General features: G+C 37.5%; 1 protein-coding gene and 1 long non-coding RNA gene across 3 annotated transcripts; one reads left to right on the forward strand and one right to left on the reverse strand.

Moving 5' to 3' along the window:
- Window positions 1-5,239: 5,239 nt before the first annotated feature.
- LOC146459879 (uncharacterized) lies at window positions 5,240-15,934 on the forward strand. 2 transcript variants are annotated; one of them, XR_014857775.1, is made up of 3 exons: window positions 5,240-5,330; window positions 5,489-5,551; window positions 15,538-15,934. It is a non-coding gene; the product is annotated as an uncharacterized LOC146459879 (long non-coding RNA). The 2 variants fall into 2 exon arrangements; XR_014857776.1 differs by lacking the exon at window positions 15,538-15,934 and adding an exon at window positions 14,801-15,006 and having other exon boundaries at window positions 5,245-5,551.
- Window positions 9,203-13,935, reverse strand: LOC146459880 (uncharacterized). Its single transcript, XM_085088682.1, has 2 exons — window positions 13,879-13,935; window positions 9,203-10,296 (listed from the first exon to the last, which is right to left on the reverse strand). Exons 1-2 carry the CDS (start codon window positions 13,897-13,899, stop codon window positions 9,880-9,882), a joined length of 438 nt encoding a protein of 145 aa, XP_084944808.1. The 5' UTR covers window positions 13,900-13,935; the 3' UTR covers window positions 9,203-9,879.
- Window positions 15,935-23,096: the final 7,162 nt, after the last annotated feature.

Consider the following 23,096-nt stretch of genomic DNA (forward strand, 5'->3'; position numbering starts at 1 on the left):
CCCAAAATTTAAGTAATAATATTCCCAAAGAACAAAAGCCTTCGAGGAGGCCTATTAACTCCAATGTCAGAGATGCCTTGGCATTTGATATCATGAATAAGCAAAAGGCGCTTATGTTCGTGTTGTGTCTCTGTGATTTTGTTAAATATACAAAATTTAGTGAAATTAGAAAAAAAAAGTAGGGATGTTAAGATTCTCGAACGAATCGCAAAACTAGTTCAAATTTATATAGTGTTACGCGGCCTGGTCCTCCAAAGTTCAATCGTGGGGGGTTTAATGATTAAAAATCAGTTGTAAGCTACGGAGGACAATATCATTTGTGTCTGTTTTGAACTTTACGCATGAAGTTTTGGTCCGGGAATATCCCTTATCTATTTTTGGCAACATTTCTTGCAATGAAGCATAAAAAGAAAACAAAGTATTCGGTGTTCTTTTCCTTGGAAACAATTCACAAGGTTAGCCAAGTTTAACTGAATGACACTAAATGCAGGCACTTAAAACACTTTAAAGTTGTTTAACTTTACATTAAAACGTCAACAGAAAAGTAATGATCGTCAATTGTTGATGACGGAACTTTTCGTCGTTAGGTACGCTGATTTCTAAAGCAATATGATAATTTTCTTCTCCGGTCGCTATCGCTACTTCAAAGTGAACAGATGCTGACCAAGTAAATCTAAGTTTAAAATTGAAAGTCATGAATCGAAAAATTCCCTGTTTATGGCTAAATCTGTTTAAAGCATTACAACACCAATATCACTCTCGATGGCCTTTTTATAAAGCCGCCAATTTTCTTTCGTGAAACTTAAACGACAAACGCAGTGATCCAACTGAAGACGATCCGATCGATCGACAGGCAGAAATATGTTCAAAGCTTTTTTAAGTCTGGTGAGTTACGTTTTGAGGATGTATTTCCTGAAATTGAATCTTATATCTTTTAAACAGTGTGCTTTAAAGAATTTTACTTCATAAGTGCCGTAAATTCCTAGTGTTTTACTTTTCTTTTCGGCGGTTTCTCTTTTTTGGTGTAAGCTTGTTGTGTCTTAGGTGTCCGATAACCAGAGCTCGAAAAGACCAAACATGGATCGAAATCTATATTGTATTGTAGGTCAAGAAAACAGCACATCGCTTATCGACAATTATTCCGCTCATAGGCACTTTCAATTTACGTGCTTTTGTTAAGCTAAAACTTCGAGGTTAAGAAAATTCTAGGACAACTTTTGAATGCCATAAATTTGAAGCCCTGGTAAGCTTAATTCCTTTTAATGCGGTCTTTAATTGATAGAAAACGACGGCAAAAAGTTAATTTAACACAAGAAAGTTTTCAATCCCGATAGTTTGAACTCGCAATAAGAAGCTTTCTCTCAACAACTTTCCTTTACATATGGTCGCGTAAACAATGTGAAACAGTTTACTTGGCATTTTTTCCTTTCGATCTGTTGGAGCAGTTTTCTTACGCGAGCGACAGAGTGGAATAGGCAGATATATGCTCATCACATTAGTAAAAGTGAAGAAATTACATCATGATTGCAAAAATGATGTTCATCAACAAGTACATCATTATTTGTCCGACATTTGTCACTGTTGCTGCCTGCTCGTTTACCCGTTTCGATGCAAGAACCACCCCGGTATGAAAAGTGTGTGTAGTATAACAATGCAGGTGTTAATCTGTGCCCGAATGCCTCGTATAGCGAGGGACTAGAAGCCTAAGGAATCCCACCTTATTTTGCGGAAGACAAGACATCAGTAACTCTCTGTTTAGAGAAATCGTACAGGATAAAAACCACAAACTTCATAGCCTTCTGCCCGTACGAAAAATCAGTACAGGCAGTAAGAAATACTTTAGGGTTCCCCGCGCCTTTCAAGACAAACAGATCCAAGAATACCTTCATAATGTTTAGGCGTTTTAGATGTGCAATTTCATATTTCCCATTAGTTCTAGATTTTACCCTAGTATCCTTTAATGTAAAGTAAATCGTAATTCAGCCGGCCCGGGGGCTGCAATGATTTCTCTTAATTAAACTATCTATCTATTTATCTTAAATTGAAAGCCAGTTAACTTATTCAGCACAGCGGCCGTGATAATGTGATCTATCTGATCAGTCCAAGTTTAATTATAAAACATTTTTATTCCATGTTTTGTAGGTTAGTATTATTGGGGTTCTTTCCCTCATCAACGCAAGTGTACCACCAAGAAAAGGTCCTCGTAACTACAGAAGCCTAGCCAACTGCCTTCGCATGGGCGCACCATTGCCACTGAAAGCGAACGTATCTGCCGAAGAAGTTCTCCGATTTATCCGCTATCGGAACCAATACTTGATTGTGCCAGTGTCCAATCCTCCTATGCCAAGGCAAGAACGATCCACAAATAGGCAAGTCAATGGAAACACAAAAGATTGGAGTTCATCTGTATCGCCCGACACGAGCAACACAAAGTGTCCATTCACGTTCGAAGCGAAGGACTTTGTCGTGACGGTACCGAGATTTGTGGCCGCTGCCATTTGCCCGAAATGTGATTTAAGTTACTGTAAACCGGTGATGTATACCTACAAGGTTTTGGCAAGGAAGTGTAAAAGTGTTTGGCTCTGGACCGAGAAGACAATACCTGTTGCTTACGTCTGGGTCCAAGATAAGTGATCGGTCTAGTACCATTTGTCGGATTTTCCAAATCATGACGGATTTTAATTGTGTTTAAATGTAAATGCTGTATAAAACCTTAAAGTTTTCGTAAAACGACATTATGCAGGTCTTACAAAGATAAGTGTGTTCAGTGTTCAGTTGTATTTTTCTAGCGTTATTTTAAAATGTTTCACGTGACAATATTAAATATTCTTCCAATGTATCACCTTAATACCCTAGATAACCTTATGAAAACAACCTTGGTTTACACCTGTTGCTTTGATATTCTCATTTCTATTAATTTTACAAGCAGATGCGCAAAGAGTGCAGGCATTCTTAGTTATTTTACACCTTTTAAGGCATTTTAGACATCACTGATTCAAACCTCGTTTGTTCCTCAGAGCCCAGTGCTAATTAATATAACACAGTTCATCAACCAAGCAAATGTTTGTCACTCTTTTAAGTCTGTAGATAGTATTCTTCGCGGTGTCGGTATCCAAATAAGAAATTTCAATGTTCAATGTCAATCTCCGGACAAAATCCCGAGTGTGATTTATATTGCTTCTGGTGCTTCTTGTTTATTTACTTACCAGAGACTCTTGATTGCCGATGGGACGACGAAAAAAAAAAAAGACACGCTTGTTGATTTATAAATAAAACAGACGCCATATTCAGTTACAAGCTCTTCCAAGTTCAAAGTTCTCTGTTGTATTATTATAAAAATGCGGGAGAAGCGATGAGAGTTGTAGTACACGAAATTCTGTGCGTCTGTGGATTTTATTTGCTTAGCAAGTTTAAGTTGTCTTTTCTATGCTCAAAGAGGAACAATGGTTTAATTTCCATTTGCCTTCTCTTTTGGAGGGGGGGGGGGAGACCTGTTTTATATTATTAGTTATTGTTTTATTTATTAAAAAATATTTATTTATTAATCGAGACATGCTGCACAGCATTGATAGTTGGTTTCAGGACAAAACTTAGGATCATAATTTATATTTAAAATTAGCCTTAGCGATAGTTCTAAGTTAAGTTATACTGTCGCTGATGATAAGCAAGAATTTTTCACTCTTTGTTGATCGAAATAGGCAGAATGAATATTGTAACTTTCGCTCTTAATGTAATTGATCAATAAAAGAATTGGCGTTTAGTTTGGCTACTTTCAATGTATTATATCTACTCTTAGCCGATATTTTTCTTGTCAATGATCACTAATTTAATCCTTAAGTCAGATCGATATCTGATATTGGGAACCGGTACCGGCACGGACTTCGTACGCCTCTACATATTGCTATATTTGATACAGTTTTCAATGTGCAAGCAAAGGACCGCCAAAATTGACGCATTTCCCTGGATTTTTTGGAAACAATTTTTCTGCCCCTTTATAGTTCATGTAATTCAACGTTGCAGCGAGCACTGTACTGGTCATTTCATTCCAAATTTTGAATTTTTCTGTGGACGCAAATTTTTTATGCAATGCAAAAATTTTACATTTTTTATAAAATAAAATCCTGAAACAGTTTCGATTCTATTTATACAGAACTGTCGCTTATTTAAACACTAGATATGAACAAACAGTTAGAAAATGGCTCCTCGACAAGAACATGATGAAAAATCAGTTCTAGAAAAGCACGGAGGAAGAAAACACAAAACTGGAAATATACGACTAACTCTAGTTGTACCGCAAGCAAAAGATTTAACGAACATAGGTCAACATATCAAAGGAGTTCAAAAGGAACTTGAGAAAAAAAAATGCTCGAGAGCCGATACCAAAGCATCATGCACGGGTTTCCTAGGGGTGGTGCCTTCTAATACAGGGATATTTTTGCGCGGTTTAAAACTATGCACGGGTTTCCTAGGGGTGGTGCCTTCTAATACAGGGATATTTTTGCGCGGTTTAAAACTATGCGGAGAAAGCAGAAATTAGCAAGTGCTGCCTCTTGGCATCCAAAAAGGAAACTTGGGGAAACCATGCATTTTTCAGAGATAATAAGGCTTTAATTTGAAAAAAATAAAAATAAAAAAACGCCATACATCGCTTTGCATTTTACTGTTATTAAGAATACTTTCGCTAGTTATAAACGACTCAAAAGGGGATCCTCTCTTGCAATCATATCAAGCTTTAATTACTGTAATAAATCTGAGGGCACAAAATTTATCTACTTTGATCACTTATTGCAACATGGGATTCAGCCCAAGTTCAAAAGAATAAATTGCAAAAGTGGTTCGTATTCACAGGCTCTTCTACATATCAGTGGCAAGTTCCATCCATCGTCCATGAAAATCTGTCAAAACATTTGGCCGCAATCTAGTCTCTATTCTTGAGAGAGAGGTAAAAGTTATGAAATTCGACCAACTCGGCCATATTTTCATCGAACAAATGTTAGCAACAAAGCAAGAAATGAGATAACTATCGCTTTGAAATTTCTATGCGAAACAAGATCAAACATTTCTCACCAATTTGATTTTAATAGAAACGCTCGCATAGTGTCATTAAAGCTGCCGCGCATGCCATGTATAAACGAGACCAGTCCATCGCATTGAAGTGAAAAATCCACTGTCTACCATCATGTTTTTACTTTTTGAGCCAATAAACGAACTGGTCAGCGGCTAAAAAAAAAACATGGTGGACAGTGGATCACCCTTCAATGTGATGGGCTTATCTCGTTACATGGCAGATTTAATGAAACTCTTCCAGCGTTTTTATGACAATAAAATTGGTAAGAATTGTTTAATCTTGCTTTGCGGAGAAATTTCAAACCGATAGTTATCTCATTCCTTGGTTTGTTGGTTACATTTGTTGATGACATGTTCGATGGAAATATGGCCGGCCGTGTTAGTCGAATGTCACAACTTTCACCTCTCACTTGTGGAACAGAAACTGGATTGCGGCCAAATGTTTTAACAGATTTTCATAGACAATGGATGGAACTTGCCACTGGTAGGTAGACGAGCCTGTAAGTACGAACCACTTTTGTTATTTATTCCTTTGAAGTTGGGCTAAATCGCATGTTGCGACAAGTCCTCAAAGTAGATAAACTTTGCGCCCTCAGATTTATTACAGTAATAAAAGCAAATGATTGCAATACCTCACATTATAAACGTAAAGGATCACTGTTTATAACTAGCGAATTAGGAGGTTTTGAATGATATGTATTCTCCAGAACAAACAGCTGCAAGTCTTGCATTGCAAAATTCACGATCTCGATCGCCAGTAGGTGTCCAGCACATCCCGGCCGGGGTTCGGATTTCATGCTTGTTACCTACTTGCCAAGAGAAGCTATAAGAAGAGTTATCAGCGAAATCTATTTTTTTAAATGGAAATTGAGCATGAGGTTCTTAAGGATAGTCGCTCTTTCAAATTGCATAGGCTGATTGCTTGTCAAATAATGGCCAATACATCTTTAGAATTCCTCTACGATCTGATTTTAGATCTTTAACGACCTTCCGTTCTTTGCATAGTTTCATCCTTCTACAGCATCAAAGCGCATAGTTAATTAGGATAATATTTCACCACTACTAGGAACTTGAGAATCGATTTGCTATGCCGAAGTCCACTCAAACTTCTATGAATTCTATTTCAAGTTTACAGTGGTCCCAGGTGTTCATAAGCCAATGGCACTGTTTTTTACTGAAATCTCTCAAACCAACGCCCGCAAAAAATATAAAAATGCCACCGCTAAATCTCGACAAGCTTTTTGTCACCGTCAGATTAGATATTGTATAGCCGTATTTCCAGTGGCACATTTGAGAGATAAATTCTACTTTAGGAGAAAAAGGCAATATCCTTCCCAAAATAACGCTTTTTTATAGCGATTTCACCGGATGTCGGCGTTATCCGATACGGCAGGGGGAAAATGTCGCAATGAGTTTGACGTTCGTCCACCAAGGCGGAAAGAAGATCGCCTTAATTGTGTGGCTGACAACGTCAACCTCCAATCCAATGTGCTTTTAAAAACTTCGAACGCTTTTGTCCTTCTTGAACAAGTGCACAACTATCTCACCTCACACGCATGTTTTTGACACTTCGACATGCAAATCTCCCCGGATGATAACAATAACAAAGGCACGCAAGGGACACTGGTTGAGCTCTGACGAAGGGCTGACACTCGAAACGTCAGCGCTCGGATCTTTTTTCGGTCGTCAAATTACCTTATCAACGCTGTTGATAAACCCAAACATTCGTGGTCCTTTAAAACTGGTGTTATGTAAGGGTTAGGCACTGAACTCGAGTGTTCTATGGGTTATAGTACCTCGCGCATAGATAGAAAGCACTTCTATCTAATGCGAGAGGCGCTATATCCCATAGGACACGAGTGTTCATTGTCTAACCGTCTTAGAACATGGTCACGGCATCCGCGGAGAAACCACATTTTATGCAGATTCTATTTATGAGCGTATTTTAATTGTGTCATTCACACTTGGGAATCACGTTGTTATTTTGTTTTGGATGTCGCCGTAATGTTGGTAGAATTTTAGGAATAACAATGCTCTTTCTTTCTTTGGAGCTTTGTTTATTATTTGTTGTTTTGATGGCTCATTTGCTCCGGCTAAGAGCCAGTATACAAAGCTCGAGGAACTTGAGGCCGTCTTTGCCACTCAAGTTACTTGCTTTTGAGAGCTTAGCCATGTTCGGGTGCTTGGGGGATGAATTCAATAAAAGTGCACGTTACCAAAAGCCTACCACAGTGAACGGAATTGAGCAAAGAGAAAAGAAAACAGAATTTCAAAGAAAACTCCACAAAGTACCGCGAGGTCGGTAAACGTCTATTGAGCCTGGGCTGAATACCAAAACACACAAATTGAAACCCTTGGAGATGAGTGTAGGTCCGTTCCAGTTGATTTGGGCACCTCCTCCGTGGAAGAGGTAAATTACTGGCTTACAAGATTCATAATGGTAGTAATATATCAAACACGAGGAAGAGTGTTTCCTCCGATTTCCAAACACCGAGAAGTAGGTTGGAAAAACGAGGCGCAGCCGAGATTATTTAACCAACTTCGAGGTGTTTGGAAATAAGAGGAAACCCTCTTTCGAGTGTTTGATATTAATAGCTTCTCAAACTATTGATAATTCTTGGAGAAATTCGAAGCAAAAGTTCACAAAATTTTATGATAATTAAGATCACATTTCTAAACCTCCTTTACGGTAGTGATTTGCTTTGTTTTGGCTTAATGAATTATTAATGAGTTTGAGAAGTCATGACCGGTGATGGCAAGCCGTACCCGTGCTCTATATACTCATTAGTATGCTCTATATAGAGCATATTAATTAAGCTTTTAGACAAAAAGAAAACAAAAGAAATCATTAGCATGCTCTGTATAGAGCATACTAATGAGCAGTTATTTTACCCCACAATTTCCCTTTGCTTCAAAGCCCCCGCTTCTTTACATAATTTAAGACAGTTTATGGGATATAGAGCACACAAATACTGGGCACTGATTGGCTGAGTGGGTGTGACCATTTTCTAAAAATTGATAGATTTTTCCTTCTGAAACAGGTGTTTTGGAATAGCTGAGGTAACCCTTCAAGTTACTTTTTTAAACTGTTGTAATTTTATTATTTTATCTAAGATGGCGAAATCAAAATGGCCACCGTTTTTAAATTATAACGCATTGGGTAATTACAACTTCGTACAACGTCCTCAACTAATGTATTTGACCTCTAAGAAACATTTTGGAGGAGCTATCATGGGACCCTCTAAATTTCACTGTGATAGCTTCAACTCTTAAGTTTCTAAGCATTTTTTTCACACTGCAGAAGAGATTCTTCGCTCAAGATACGGAAATATCCAATGTTTGTTTAAAATCAAAGTACATGTTTTAACTGTTAATTTGTTCATTCCCTGCCCGGGTAACATGTTATCAAATTTATTCTCAAATCTGTTTTTTTTGATACTTTTAACATTCATCCATCTCTCAATGGTTAAGGTTATTGATGGTCGGTTGGTTGACTGATTGAATCACTGAATGGCTGACTGACTTGTACTGAGATTTCACATAACATATTTACTGGTGTCCAATCGGTTAACTTGTTGAAATATTTGCATTCCTAGCCTCACTCTCCAGAAATAACTTTTTTAATGGTTCATCAGGCCTTTACTATCCTGGTGGCCGGGAACCTGACTTTGTGGTCGAACATTAAATGCTTAGCTCAGGCACATTGCATTACGATTGTATGTCTTCAAATAGGCAGGATTGATCTTGTCAGAGAAGTGTCTCTCTATGATTGACTAGATGCCCGTTACGTAAGCAAGTTTGTTCCAAGAACTATTCGAAAGAGGAAGATGTATATCATCATCATCATCATCATCATCATCATCATCATAATGCCATGAGGGTGAAACATTGTTGAAACACAATGTTAGATAAAAATGTTTGAACTAGATCAAACTTGAGAAATTATTTAATTGCAACAACGCTTCACTGTTTAAACTGCAGAAGTACTTTTATTCATGGCGTTTTGATACAGCACTAGTGATACTTCTCTGCCATATTCAAAGCATATTACACTAAAATATATCAATGTACATACAGTTTTATTTTTATTTTTGTTATAAAAAATAATTCTGCAGGACTAACGGCTTTTGCAAACGCAGCATCGGTATGAATTTGTCGTATTGAATTTATTCGAAATTCCTGTTGTTACAATACATGCTGGTTTCTTTAAGTGCTTCAATCCAGCTATTTAAAACCTTTTTAAAACTCGGTGGAAGTTATTTTATGTTGAAGGAAGACGTTTGACATTTAAAAATTGTAACGTCGAAGACGGCAATACCTTTTATTTTGTATACATACACAGACAGGGCGCTATGGAAATTCGTCCTCTTTACTTGAATCCTGAACAATAAATTTAAGACCGGGCTTTAATTTTATCTCATTATCGACGAGGCGCTAGGTGGCACTATTCTAAACTCTTCATCTTTCTCTCTTACGTTAAATGCTAAGTAGCTACGAGGCATATAGTTCAACATAAGCTATATCTTTTAACATTACTTTTGTTGAAGCATGGTTACAACAATTTTGGAACCTTTTGGCTGCACATCCCGTTGAATCAGGATCTTCAGCAGCCACAAGGCGTACGACAATAAGAACATCAGAAAGTAATACACAAGTACATCAGATTAGTTTGGTGAGTAAAGCACGCTTCTGCCTGTCTTAGACTTATTGCTCAGAATCATTGTTTATTATTGCGTTTAGTCAGACCAGTAGTACCAAACCGCAAAAATAAATGCTGGATGGGTGTCTATGTTTAGATATTGTTTCTTAAATTCACTGCCCCAGAAAATAGGCAACTTGCACATCTATTTCTTCCCACAACCAGAAATCGAGGCACCCTTTGCGAAGCAGCCGCTGCGTGTAAATCACAGGCTTGCACCTGACGTCACAGCCATGGCAAGTGGCGTTGCTCACAAACCTCGGTACGGTGTCGATGAAATCTTTTACCACAAACTTATAAGGACATTTTCCGGTAAACAGTGGTGGAGATCCGCCAACAGCCCTCTTTGTCTTTTTTGATGGGGGGTTCGACTGCGGCACAATCATGTAACCATGACTGCGAATAAACCTGAGAATGTCATCTGCTGATGTCTGAGTGGCATCCATCTGAAGACAGCTTGCTAAAGCTGACCAATTTTGTCCACAAGGCAAGCTTGTTGCGTCGAGAGGACAGATCACAAAACACAAGGCCTGTCAGGAAGAAGGACAAATTTTTATTAGAACGTTTAAGTTTATGCCAAAATTTTGTTGTTGTTTGCACCATACGTGCCATGTAAATCATCGGTTTCTCGCTATAAACCTGATGAAGGATGTTATTGGCCAGCCGAATTATTGTAGATACGTTTTTTTGCAGGTACGTAATGTGGCCGGTCCTTGCAGCAATCTTCACGCACTTGTTTATTCTATGAACACATTTTCCCTAAATGTATCACAGTTTGTTTTGAGTTGGAAATTTTGAAGAACAATGGTGGTTACCATACATTAATTTAAATTTGATATCTCTTTTCATAAGAGTTTATTTAGGTAACCTTTCGATTTTAATTAAACCTTTGATCAACAGGAAAAAGACAAGATGCCTTTTGGTTCTGTCTAAAATAATGGTAGAAACAAAGTCTTTCCTATGAATATTAGGGCCCTGGTAATACTTTAACTTTATCTATATCCGGAGCAAGCCATAACTACAAACGTTTATAAATTTTTTTCTCCTATTTTCGCAAAAGCCACCAAATTTTTTTTTGAAATTTAGATAATTTTTAAAATTCCTTGCGCTAAATTTGACACTTTAAGAACATTTTAGTCCTTTTGGATTGTTTTCATTTACTTTTCAGTGCTTAATTTTGGGTCTCTGTAAAACGAAGACCGGATGGCGGCGGATGGCGGATGGCGGATGGCGGATGGCGGATGGCGGATGACGGACGGCGGATGATAAAATGCGGATAATAAAATCCGGATGGAAAAATGCGGATAATAAAATGCAGATGACAAAAAAATTAAAATAATAAATAAATTGATTGATTAATTAATTAATCACAAATTTCCCACATTTTTTCTTTATGTATCGTCGGATCCGAAAAAAAGAAAGCACTTTCAACGAAGAAGAAGTACTTTTTGATCGGGATCCATACTTTTCAACTTAACATCACCACTACAGTCCTTTTATCCCCCATCTTTATTAGTAACTAACATTTAACAAAAAAAACTACACTACTACCACTACAGTACTTGATCGACACACCACCCTACCCTAAATAGTTGTCAATTTTGCACCGAGCGTTTGTACGTGCACGGCACCTGTACGTAGTCGAGTGAATGAACCGCGCACCTGGGTTAACCGATGTCTGAGTTGTCGGAAGGCGATGCGGATTTGGGCCAGCCAACTTTTGTTTGGAAGAGGTGAGTTAAGTTAATGAATTGATTAAACTCAATCGATCTTCAACCTTTTTTTAAAGTCAGGCAATTTTTGTTAACCTTTTTTGTGTTCACTGTACATGTATGGTAAAAATGCTGGTCCAGCCCACGATGGTAGGGATTATTTATAGCTTTTGCGTTTTACAGTCAACCCAAGTCACGCGTGAACGATATTTTTGAAATTTGAACGGAGTTTTGAAATTTACATGTCATTTTAATTGAATATTTCAAGAATAACAATTGTTTCCCAAGTATTTTGAATCTTTTTTTCAGTTAATGCGTCTTTTTCGGAACGATTTCCAGAGAAATGTCCAACATTCCATTCACACGTCGGACATTACAAAGCGAAATTCGAATGTTCATTTCATTCTTGGAAATACTTTTCACGCGTGACCTGGGTTGACTGTAATGCATGTTACAAAATTGCGATAGTAGCATTTTAGTTGTAGCTTTGACCAATGTCTTCCGGCTTCTGTCGAGGTAAATCTTATTATCATTGTTTTACACGGCCACTGAAGGCTTAGCTTACCCCTAGACCCGCACGTAGACAGTATATCGTAAGCAAAATAACTTACTTGATTTGCCGGTTAGTTCATTTTTAAACTACATCAAATCTTAATTAACTAATCAAACATTGATTTGTGTTATGAGCTAATGGTTCTTGTATTGCTTGAAACGCGAGCGAGATATTTCCGTTAAATCGATTTTAAGCGGCGTAAAAACAGCTTTCAGATGTACCCTCGCCTCAAGTCAAGCAAAGCGGTTAGAAAAATTTGTTTCGGCTATTTCCTAGTGCAACTTCATAACATATAACAAACGGTCAAGCCATAGCGTAAGTCTTTCGGCATGAATCAGTACTTAATTTTCACGTAATTTTTACATAATTTTCTAAAAGAAATTTGGCATAAGAAATTGTTTATTTATTTATTATTTTAATTTTTTTTGTCATCCGCATTTTTCCATCCGCATTTTATTATCCGCATTTTGTCATCCGCATTTTATCATCCGCCATCCGCCATCCGCCGCCATCCGGTCTGCGTTTTACAGAGACCCCTTAATTTTTATGGTTTTCTGAAGATGTGAAATTTGGGGAAAATTGAGACTGAATCCAAGATGGCGGTTGTTTGAACTGTCACCTCATGTGGCATCATCTGGTCATTTGTGGAGCTCAAGCGATTATTTCTGGACCTTTTAAATGAGTACAAGTTTAATTACCACAGATTCAATGTTCTCGAAGTTGTGGAAGGGAACGAACTCCACCTCACACACCCACTTTCCATTGTCTTTGTTTTCAATTCCAGTAAAAAAAAAAAAAAAAAGGACAGAAAAGCTCATGTGTGCGAGGACGTTAGCTCCTTTTCATATCTTTAATATAAACCACCAAACATTCGCAATTGATGGCGTCCGAATGGTTCCAGTCTGTCACACAAACCATCCCAAGTGTCTCAATAACAAACAGTCGCCCCGAAAATCAATCTTCATAATATGTGCTTTGGAGGTTCTAACATTTCCTAGGTGGCCAAAGAGAATATTTTATCGCGCTATTCCGATTATCGTATATCGATGGTTTGCATGTGACGTCGCATCATGGCGGCCACATTGGTGTACAGGAACAATAAAATGTTTCTCTTCTGGGAGTTAAGTTCCATTTTTATGCAACTACTATGCGACAAAATTTTCTTTTGTTTTGTGCATGAACATGGCGGCAATGTAAACCACCTATATAAAGCAGTCTTCGTGAATATCTTAATAGATATTGATTAACTAATCGAGATCTCCGTCAAAACAGAAGGGTCAACTGATTATTTGATATCGCATTATGCATTGTGTTGTACATACCGCAATACTACGATATCAATCGTCAACATTTAACGATAGTTTAAAGCTGCAATTATATGTTTTTGTGGTGAATTTTAACTTTTTTAGTTCGAGTAGATTTTACTCCTCAGTATAATCCAAACTGTAATTACACTAAAACCTAACTTCAATTAAGTTGTTACACTTTACAAGTAGGTGTTCATCTACGCATTAAACCATTAAAACAACTTTTTGACTGCAAAATGAAAAAAGTATTCTCAGCAAGATAATGACTGATAGTGTTCTTTCGAACAGCCACACCCGCAGACTTTAAAACTTCTGCTTCTGACTTTAAAAATTCTGCGCATGTTGATCAAAATTACTTGCATGTCAAATTTCACGCAGGTATTGTCTTGTTAAGCTTAATAAACATATCCATAGGAAAATAATTAATGGTCAACAAGTTTCATGTAAATGGTTAAACTTTGGGATTTCATCCATACACTTAAAACCGAAAAACGAAAATAAGGACAAAACAAGGAATAAATAAGAACAATTTGTACTCACCACAAACACAAACTTGTACATTGTTGTTGACGTTGGTTTTCTCTTGAAGTGTATGAACTCTTCTTCTTACTTTCAGTGGTTATGTTAAGCATCGTTCCCCGGTCTTTTATAGGTTAACTTTGCGTCAGACAATGCTGAAACGAGCAATAAATTAAGTAGTATTTTTGCCTTTTTAAATCACTTTCAGTTCATGTGAGATCTAATAAAAGAGCGCTTATAGCACAGACCAAGAGTGGAAATTCTTGAACGAAACCCTTCATTCGCATTTCCGTATAGGGGATTCAAGCTTGTTATTGGGCATGTACATCTTCCTGTGACTCGTATTGATGCTGCCTTCACAAGTGTTGTTTTTATATCCGAAAATATCAGTTATTAATTGATTATGCTGATCTAATCACTTAAAAAAAAACCGCAAATTAAAAGGTGCAGTAACTGTTCATGGAAGAAAACTTAACAGAGTTATTTCGCATAGTTTAGCAGTTTTGTTTATGTTAGGTTGATATTCAATACCATGCACGCTCGTTCTAAGTTAAGAAGTTATATTCTAGCTGTCGACGACTGGAATGCAACTATTACGAATAAAGTTTGACTAATTATGAGACGTGAAGTCAACCTGAATTGGATAGAGTTTCTCAACCAAATTTTAGTCAATGATCGAGAATAGGAGAATTTATGTAACTTCTCAAACAAAATCAGCTCAAAGTAATCTTCCTTGAGTGAAAGATTTATATATTGCTGTCTGAAAAGCGAAAAATAAACGTTCCATTAACTGAAGCAACCACTTGGTATGAAAAGATTTCGCCCACAATCTCGAAACAAAAACTACATGACGCGGCTCATTAACATATATAATTAAAGGTTTACTTTCATGCTTTTTAAAATAATTTTCTATCCATAACAAAACTGTTTATTTTTGTTGCAGGATTCATGACTTGCTGATTCAAAAGAGGAAGTAACCCCCAAATAATATAAATAATATAAGTTGTTTTAGGTCCGTTTCTTTCTTGTTTCATGTTTCACGTAATTTGCATAGCGTGCAATATTGACGTATCTCGTACTTGATATTTTGGCTGTTTTTTATTTCGATTCTTACACTCGTGTTTACATCAAAAGTAATTTTGTGTTGTTTGATTCCAATTTGAAATTTTTTGGGTGAAATTATCATGCAGAAAGAAAGCTTTTCAATAACAATCTTAGTCCCACGCGATTCCATGGTGCTCAGTCATATTTTATTTCACGAGTGTGGAAGCTCTTAGGTTACAAATTTTAAGCCAATGTCGCCAGTATTGGCAGTTAAAGATTTTTACTCTGCTGGTAATGTTACTAAAATTGTCGTAAGTGTATTATTATGTATAATGCCTTGGTTTCTATAGGTATTTCGGATCCGTAATATTTAGAAATTGTCCCAAATATCACGAGTCGTGAAATACCCCGCAGAAACTACGGAATTATTTGTTTATATTACAAACCAAAGGTCTGATATAAACATTGCGCTGTCTGTTCAACTTTGTTCATTTACGCGCTTTTAAACAATATGCTGAACGTGTACTTTCTTAACTGCAGATAAAAGTTCCCCGGAATTCATTTCATATACAAAAAGTTTATCCAAGTCATTATTAGTCACATTTTGAGATCATTCTTTGATACAATCATTTGCAGCTTCTTATGAACAATTAGCTGGGGGAAAGGGCTTCAACGTTTTTCCATCAGCAATGTTGTACAGCAAAGACTTATTTAAGACTTATTAAGGTACGATTATCCCTCGTTATTATTCAACAAAATGTCATGGTGCTTTAAAGCCCTTAGTTGGTATCTGTCAGGTGTACATTACGACGGTTTATTCGGCGATGTAGGGAAGTTGCAAGGAGAAGAGCATTAGAAGAGCATTGCCCACTGCATCGACGTTGGCGGCCATTTTGAAAGGCGAAGGAATTTAGTGTGGTTTGGCGACAATTTTAAAACAGCTTTAAATAGATTTTTCAAGACTTGACGCTCTCGATAATTCAAAACGTGTTTCTTTGATATGACAAGCATATCCATAATTACTGGGATTCACAATTTTTGATAAATAAGCCAAGAAAGTAGTATACCGTGTTATTCGCCTTCCCAGGAAAAATTTATCAATTGAAGAAGAGTAATCTATCGCTAAAGAAGATAAGCGGTAAGGGAACTGTATTTCTTCACTTTGAAATTTTCATTGCGAACCATAAGTTTTTGCAAATGTGTCTCTTTGTATATGTAATATATTCAAAGTTTTCGCAAATTGCACGAGTTGCGTGGCGACGAGGGCAATTTGCGAAAACTTTGAAAATGCAAGTAAAAATTAATCCTTACTTCTACGAGTTACGTGTTTATAACATAGAAGGCAAAATGTTTGCGTTCGACGTAGTAAGGACGCTTCTAATACGGATTTGAGTCGAGATTTTATGGGACTTGTCGTGGATGGGTCGATGGATCTTGGGACGCACATCTGGCATCCCCCGCAGATTTTTTTGCAGGGGCGGATGACACCACAAAGAGAGAGAGCCTAGGATCGAGATTGGCCTGGTGACATCGAACGCACCCTCTAATCTACGATTATTACTAGTCTTAAAACTATCCAGACACTTCGTAAAACGGAAGCGGCCCGGAATAAAAACACTCACCCGTAAGCAAAACAAACAAACAATTCACCTATTTCTTAGCGTACAAAACAGACAAAACGAGAAAAGTTGATTTCTGTGGCCACTGCCACTGTGGCTACTGCCATTATGTTATCGTGTTGAGTGAGTGAGTGAGTGGGAAGACCTTAGATAACAAGGACCTAAACCAGATTTCAAAGTCCAGCGGTTTTCGCGAAAACATGGGTTTGGTGGGTGTGCCCATTCTCGCGGGTTCAAACAACCTGGTTCCAGTCCTTGTTATTTAAGGATTTTCGAGTGAGTGAGTGTAACAATACGGAATGCCGAACGTCACCCGATTTTGACCCGATGTTCACCACGAGAGATTGACGAGATCTCAGTCGGCTTTATTCGCATTGTAGGTTCTATTTCAATTCAAAATGGCTGCCGCGTCTTTCATGTGTGAATTTTCAAGGTACCAGTTTGTAGTTCTTGGACGAAAACACAGGTTTTCAATACTGTAAATCAAAAGGACAATTTCTAAGAAACACTCGGCTGCTTAAACAGAGGAAATCAGTTAGTTCATTGCGAAGAAATTCCTGTTCTAGATTGTAGAAGCGAAACATGTGCGATCGCACATCATCGCAAACAAGATCTGCAAATCATCACATAAGCTGTAGTCTTTCTCGGAAATTTTCGTGTGCTGCTGGGAATCCACTTTACAAAACATTACAGCTTTGAATGTGAATTTTATCGTGCTTTCTGTTAAGTTGATCTATTTGTCATATTTCAAATAGCTTTAGCGAAGTTTTTGAAAAATGTACTCAGTGTTATATAGAGTCAAGAAATTGTACTTTTTGAAATCCCTTTAAAAAAGGACTTGCAGTTCGCTTGCATCGGTCGCCTTCACTCAGCTTTACTCGAGGCAAAAAATGAACGAATTTGCTTTTCAGGTCTGTCTGAATAAATTTTTCAAGTAAGAAAGCTTATTGCCCTGTTGTCTGTGTGTCTTGATCGTTCACGGGATTTCTTCACCACGCGATCTTATGTAAACCATGGGATCTATCTATTGCTGTCCTTGTGTAAGTAAGCAAACAGATGTCCTTCAGCGCATACCAAATTCGCGCTTATAACAACACGATCAAATTACGTGGCAGGGTACTCTTATGATGCGGCAAGTTTTCGACGTTACGTGTGTTATATGTATATTTAATGCCATACAAATTGTGCTATATCAGTAGCCAAACGCAGTCTAAGACTGCCTATTTTTTTATACTAGTAATAAAGAGAAAATAAAAGTTTAATTCATGATAGGTCAATGGGCTTATGAATTATTAATGAGTTTTTGAATTCAGCCTTTCTTTTCGAACCTGCGTAAATTGCGTACATAACAGCGATGGTTATTCACTTATTCATTCTTTCTTTCGTAGTTCAATTGTATGAATTTTTATATATTCACTTTCAAACATAATATTGCAATTTGCGTGACAAAATCTGATGATCAACTGTATCAAAGGCCTTTAAATGGGCTAAGAAGACGACAGCGTTGACAAAGCCACGACCAATATTCATACCCCAACTATCAGCATCCTCTGGTAGTGCCGTAACCGTGTAGTTTACAGAACAGAAACCAGATTGATGACGTGTAAAAAGACTATTCTTAGTTAGAAAGTGATTTATGTGGTCGTAAAAGGTCTGTTAAAAAGCTGGATTAACTGATATTGATCGGTAATATGTCGGCAATCAAATGAACTGGTCACGGCTACAAAAAACATGTTGGACAGTGAGTTTGTTTCAATGTGATGGACTTATCTCGTTACATGGCAGCTTAAATGAAACTCTTCCTTCGTTTTTGTTACGATCAAATTGGTAAGAAATGGTTAATCTTGTTTCAAGGAGAGATTTCAAAGCGATAGTTACCTCATGGCCATTTCTTGGTTTTTTGCTAACATTCGTTGATGACATGTTCGATGGAAATATGGCCGTATTAGTCGAATGCCACAACTTTCACCTCTCACTTGTGGAACAGAAACTCGATTCAGCAGCCAAATGTTTTAACAGATTTTCACAGACGATGGATGGAACTTACCACTGATATGTAAAAGCGTCCGTCTGTCCTAGCACCTCCATGACCTCGCAAGTATAAAAGCTATAACAGTTAAACTTGGAGGAAAATAGCACCTCCAAAGGAGATTCCTTCGGGGTTTCCAACGGAAATTGATGACTTAATATAACGTGGTTATTACGTCATGATCGCCAAATTGCGGCCATCTTCCATCCGCCATCTTGGATTTCTGGAATTCCTCAAAACTTAAGAAAAAGGTCCAAATTGAATTGAAATAATCAAACTCATTAAAGAAACACTAACACGAAGTTCTTTATTTTGAAAAAGAAATTTTCAACTTTCTGAAAAACCTACTTGCCAAAAAAGTGGCTGCAGTATGGTTAGAAAAAAGGCAATGAACAATAACCGACCACATTAAATTTTGCAAAAATTCTAAAATTTGTTTAGATATTTAAGAACAGTTTTTCTGGTTCAAAGTCATCACGAGCAGGGTTTAATGAATGAACTATGTTTCTTAAGAAGTGCTGATCCAATCGATCTGGCCCTAGTTGTTCAAGTTGCGATAACTTTATTAAGCGGATAAGTCCCTATCCAGCGGATAAAGCGTATTGGTTGTAGTACATTTTATCCTCCAGATAACGATTTCTCCACTGGATAGAGTTATCCGATCTTTGAGGAACCGGGGCCTGGGCTGGATGCTAACTTGTCCATAAAGACAGTTCGCTTTCAAAACGGTCCAGAGCAGTCCAGAATTGTATCATAGGATTTTGAAATAAAAATAATCTATGCGAATTTCATATGACATACCCAAAGAGAGACATGTTTGAACGGTACAAACCGGTGGACAATACATTTGACACTAACTCGTTTAATTCTAAAAACATTTCTGCCAATGCTCTAGTCTTCACTTTTTCAAAGTAAAATTGAGGTTGAGAATAGAGCTGAGACGTTCCTAGGAGATTTATTTTTAGGGAAACGACTGATAGCGGTTTTGAAGAAGACATCTCGTTGTATAGCAGGAATCAAATGGCTGCTCAGCAATGATTATGTTTAGCTATGGCTAGTGACGTGTATCAGGAGAGACTCGAGTTTAATGCAATCAATGGATCGTGAAATTAACGTGATCTGATACAGTTTCCTTTCTTAAAATAATTATTTCTTATATATGATTTTTCACATAAAAGATGAGATTCGGCGGGAGTGGGAATGGTCACTAACATCCCATCAAGGTCACAAACAGTTAATTATTTACTTGTAGCTACCACTACCTCTTAAATACTTTCGATTGAATTACTTAGTAAACTATACAGGTAGCCTGATTTTAGGGTGACAACCGTAATCGTAGCAACTCATGCCTATTCATTGCTATATATAATTAGTATATTCTCAGCTCCGACTATTGCATTTCTAGCTCTCTAATTGGCTCAAAAACTCCGACTATGAGCCATTAACTTCAGCCCTCCATAATGACCGATACTGGCTGGTTTCAGGAGCTGTCTCCCACTAAACTTCAAGAGATACTAGACAATGCTGTTCCAGAAAAAACGAAGAAAGCCACAAAGTTCGGCATGAACATATTTAATGGTACGTATCTGGGAGTTTTACTCAAAAACTAGCAACAATTGTTTACGTTCACTGTCGATATTTTGATAATTTTATAACTGCGTAACAACGACAAAAATTCTCACCTTGTTATTTACAGAATGGCTGTCAAGTACTGTTGCCTCAAAATTTTCAAAACGAATTGAAGACATGTCCAAAGAGGAGCTAAATGAATCTACACCTCCGCAAGGAAGAAAGACGTCACGTATTACAAAAACACATCCATGAAGTCCATTCGAGCCGCCATAGATCGCTTTCTTCGCTCGCCACCAAACAACAAGTCTTTTTCTATCATCTCCGACGCTGTGTTTACCGAAGGCAATAAAATTTTCGATGCCTTTGTAAAGGATCTCAGAAAGAAGGGTAAAATAGCTGGAATTATCCACAAGAAAGCAGTGTCAAAAGATCAAATCCAGAGGCTCTTTGAAAGCGGCGAACTTGGGCCGGCCGACAGTCAAAATCCAGCCCAACTGCAGAGAACGGCATGGTTTTATCTCAGTCACCTTTTTCTTCGGACGACGAGGAAGAGAAAATCTGCTGCAGTTGAACCCTGGAATGCTCTCCCTAAGAACAACGCCACAAGGTGTCGAGTAGTTTTTGAGTTAATGATCGCCCATCTATAAAACAGCAGAAGAATATGTCACACGTTCTCAGTGATTTTGTCTCAGCCGGAGCCTCTGAAGCTTCCCCATGCACTGGTATCTCTGCAGCTGAGAAAGAAAACGAATGCCGTGGCCAGCAAGAACGGCAACCTCAAAGTGAAGGGACAGTTTCAGTCCAAAATCAGTTCGTAAATACCGAGGTTCGGCAAAGCGAGCGAAGAGGCTTTCCGCAGGTTTTCTTCAACTGCAATGTCCAAGTTCACAGCTATTACGGAGGCGGAGAATTAGGAAAATCTTCCTGAACTTTGAACACTATTGAACCACTTGAAAGCTTCCGAAGCCGTCTTTTTTCCTTGCATTTGAACGGTTGAATATTTCAAGGTTGATTTTCGTTAACAGTTGACCACAGTTTGTCGTTTGTGTAGCTGTCAAATTTCATTCAGCTCATCCAGTGATGTAATAATCAGGTGACCACGGCGCGCGTGTGACCAGAAGTTGTATGCTCTTTTTACCGCCTTGTAAAATTGTTGAAATAAAAATCGGCGGCAAACACCCGATTTGAAAATATACTAAAACAATTATTCCATTCGACCTTGTTGAATATGAAGTGATCATAACCAACTCGCGCTACGCGCTCGTTGGTTATTTATCACTTCATATCCAACGCGGTCTCATGGAATAATTGTTATATATTTCAAACGGAAAGGCAGAAAGAAAAGCAAGGAAGAAATTAAAGCGTTAAAAACGTAGAAGACACAAACATTTTGGGAATAACCCTTAATCGTTAAGTTTTCCTGTTAATTTAATTTCTGGTAGACCTACGACTTGAACCGTGTTGCCTGTAAGGTCTTTCATACATACAATTCACCCCTACGCATTAAAATATAAACGGGGAATTTGGCAAAAGCTTGTTAGTGACAACATACGTTGTAAACAGGAGAATTTTATAGTCCTCATCTGGTACCCTGAAGGCGATAACTAGCAAATGTCTGCTGCAACCCAAATCTCTCATATTAATCGCAACAATAATAAACAGAATAGAGGAAAAACCCTCTGAAAAGAGCTGATACGAATTTGTCCGTAAAAAGACCGGAATTTAAGCTGGTGGGAAAGAAACATTATTAAGGATTATTAACAAAGATTATCGCATGTCCTACAAATACTTTCAGTGTAGTACTGACATATATAGTGTAGAGCTCACGAAAAATTTCTTTTTAGCCGCACAAGATTAAATTGCCATCTGAGAAACAATCTCTCTTTTTCTTTGGGTTTGCTTCAATTTGGCTTCTTTCTTTCTTATTCTGTTTCAATGAAAGCTAAGTCAAAAGAGAGGACTCACAATTTACAAGAGAATAAAAAATTTCCGGAAGCTGGGTGTAAATAATTGCAACTATCAGTTGCCAATCATTTCATTTTGTACATTGCGTATTTAGATAAAGAACTTCAAAAAATAAGCGATTGAGACACTCAACTCATCTGCACATGCACTGTGAACAAATCACGTGACTACCTCAGTTACTAAAGAGTTTGCATATAGTTCGCATGCGCTGACTACCTTTGGCGCTTGGCATGTGCGGGTTTAATTTACTGTGCCGGGTTGTTCGAAAGCCGATTAACGCTAATCTAGGATTTAAAGTTAATCAAGGTTTTCATCTCGCTCTTTAAAAGCGATTTTAAGGCCTAATTTCAAGCTAAAGGTAAAGAAAAGTCTAAGTCAAAACTAAGTGACAAAAATCTTTTGGAAGAATCTTCAGCGATTAGTAATTAAACTTGAATCAAAGTTCACATTAATCTAGGATCAGCTTAATCGGGCTTTAAACAACTGGGCCCTGAGCTGTGTAATTGACATCTTGGCAGGTTTTTCTCACAGTTTCCCCAATTTATTCTGATTACCTGTTTCAGTTTTCAAAAGAACACTTCAACCTTTTATTCTATGCTCAGACTCTGAAACTGCATTTGCACTATTATCATGGGCCAGTGATTGTATCATTTATTTCGCGTAGTTAGCTTTTGAAAACAGTTATTTGACGCAGACATTGAAACAAAATATTACACAGAACTTTTTGCTTCTGCCAAATGGCAATTTCTCCCTTGACAATGTTACGCTCTCTTTTTTTTCTTTTTCAAATCAATATTTTCTGACAAAATCTGTTCTCAGTTTCGTTACAAACATCTAACATCTATGTTTTAGCATTCAGTCATATGTTTCGTCTCTGAAACCCACACTATTTTCCCCGTTTACTGCTTGTTCAACGCAGTTCGATACCCAGTTTGTTTTTTTGTTTTGCTTCAGTAGCTTTAAATGGTTATTTTTTGCATTGTTCCATAAACTTATCACTTATGTTATGC

The sequence above is a fragment of the Pavona decussata genome, unplaced genomic scaffold (assembly GCF_977016875.1).
Source record: "Pavona decussata unplaced genomic scaffold, jaPavDecu1.1 SCAFFOLD_215, whole genome shotgun sequence".
NCBI classification, from domain to species: domain Eukaryota; kingdom Metazoa; phylum Cnidaria; class Anthozoa; order Scleractinia; family Agariciidae; genus Pavona; species Pavona decussata.

What these genes read in the sequence shown, in the direction of transcription:
- LOC146459880 (XM_085088682.1), bottom strand. Translation starts at nt 13,899, where the DNA reads ATGTACAAGTTTGTGTTTGTG. An exon ending in TGTACAAGTTTGTGTTTGTG is followed by an intron (nt 10,297 to 13,878) that starts GTGAGTACAAAT and finishes TCTTCCTGACAG; the next exon opens with GCCTTGTGTTTTGTGATCTG.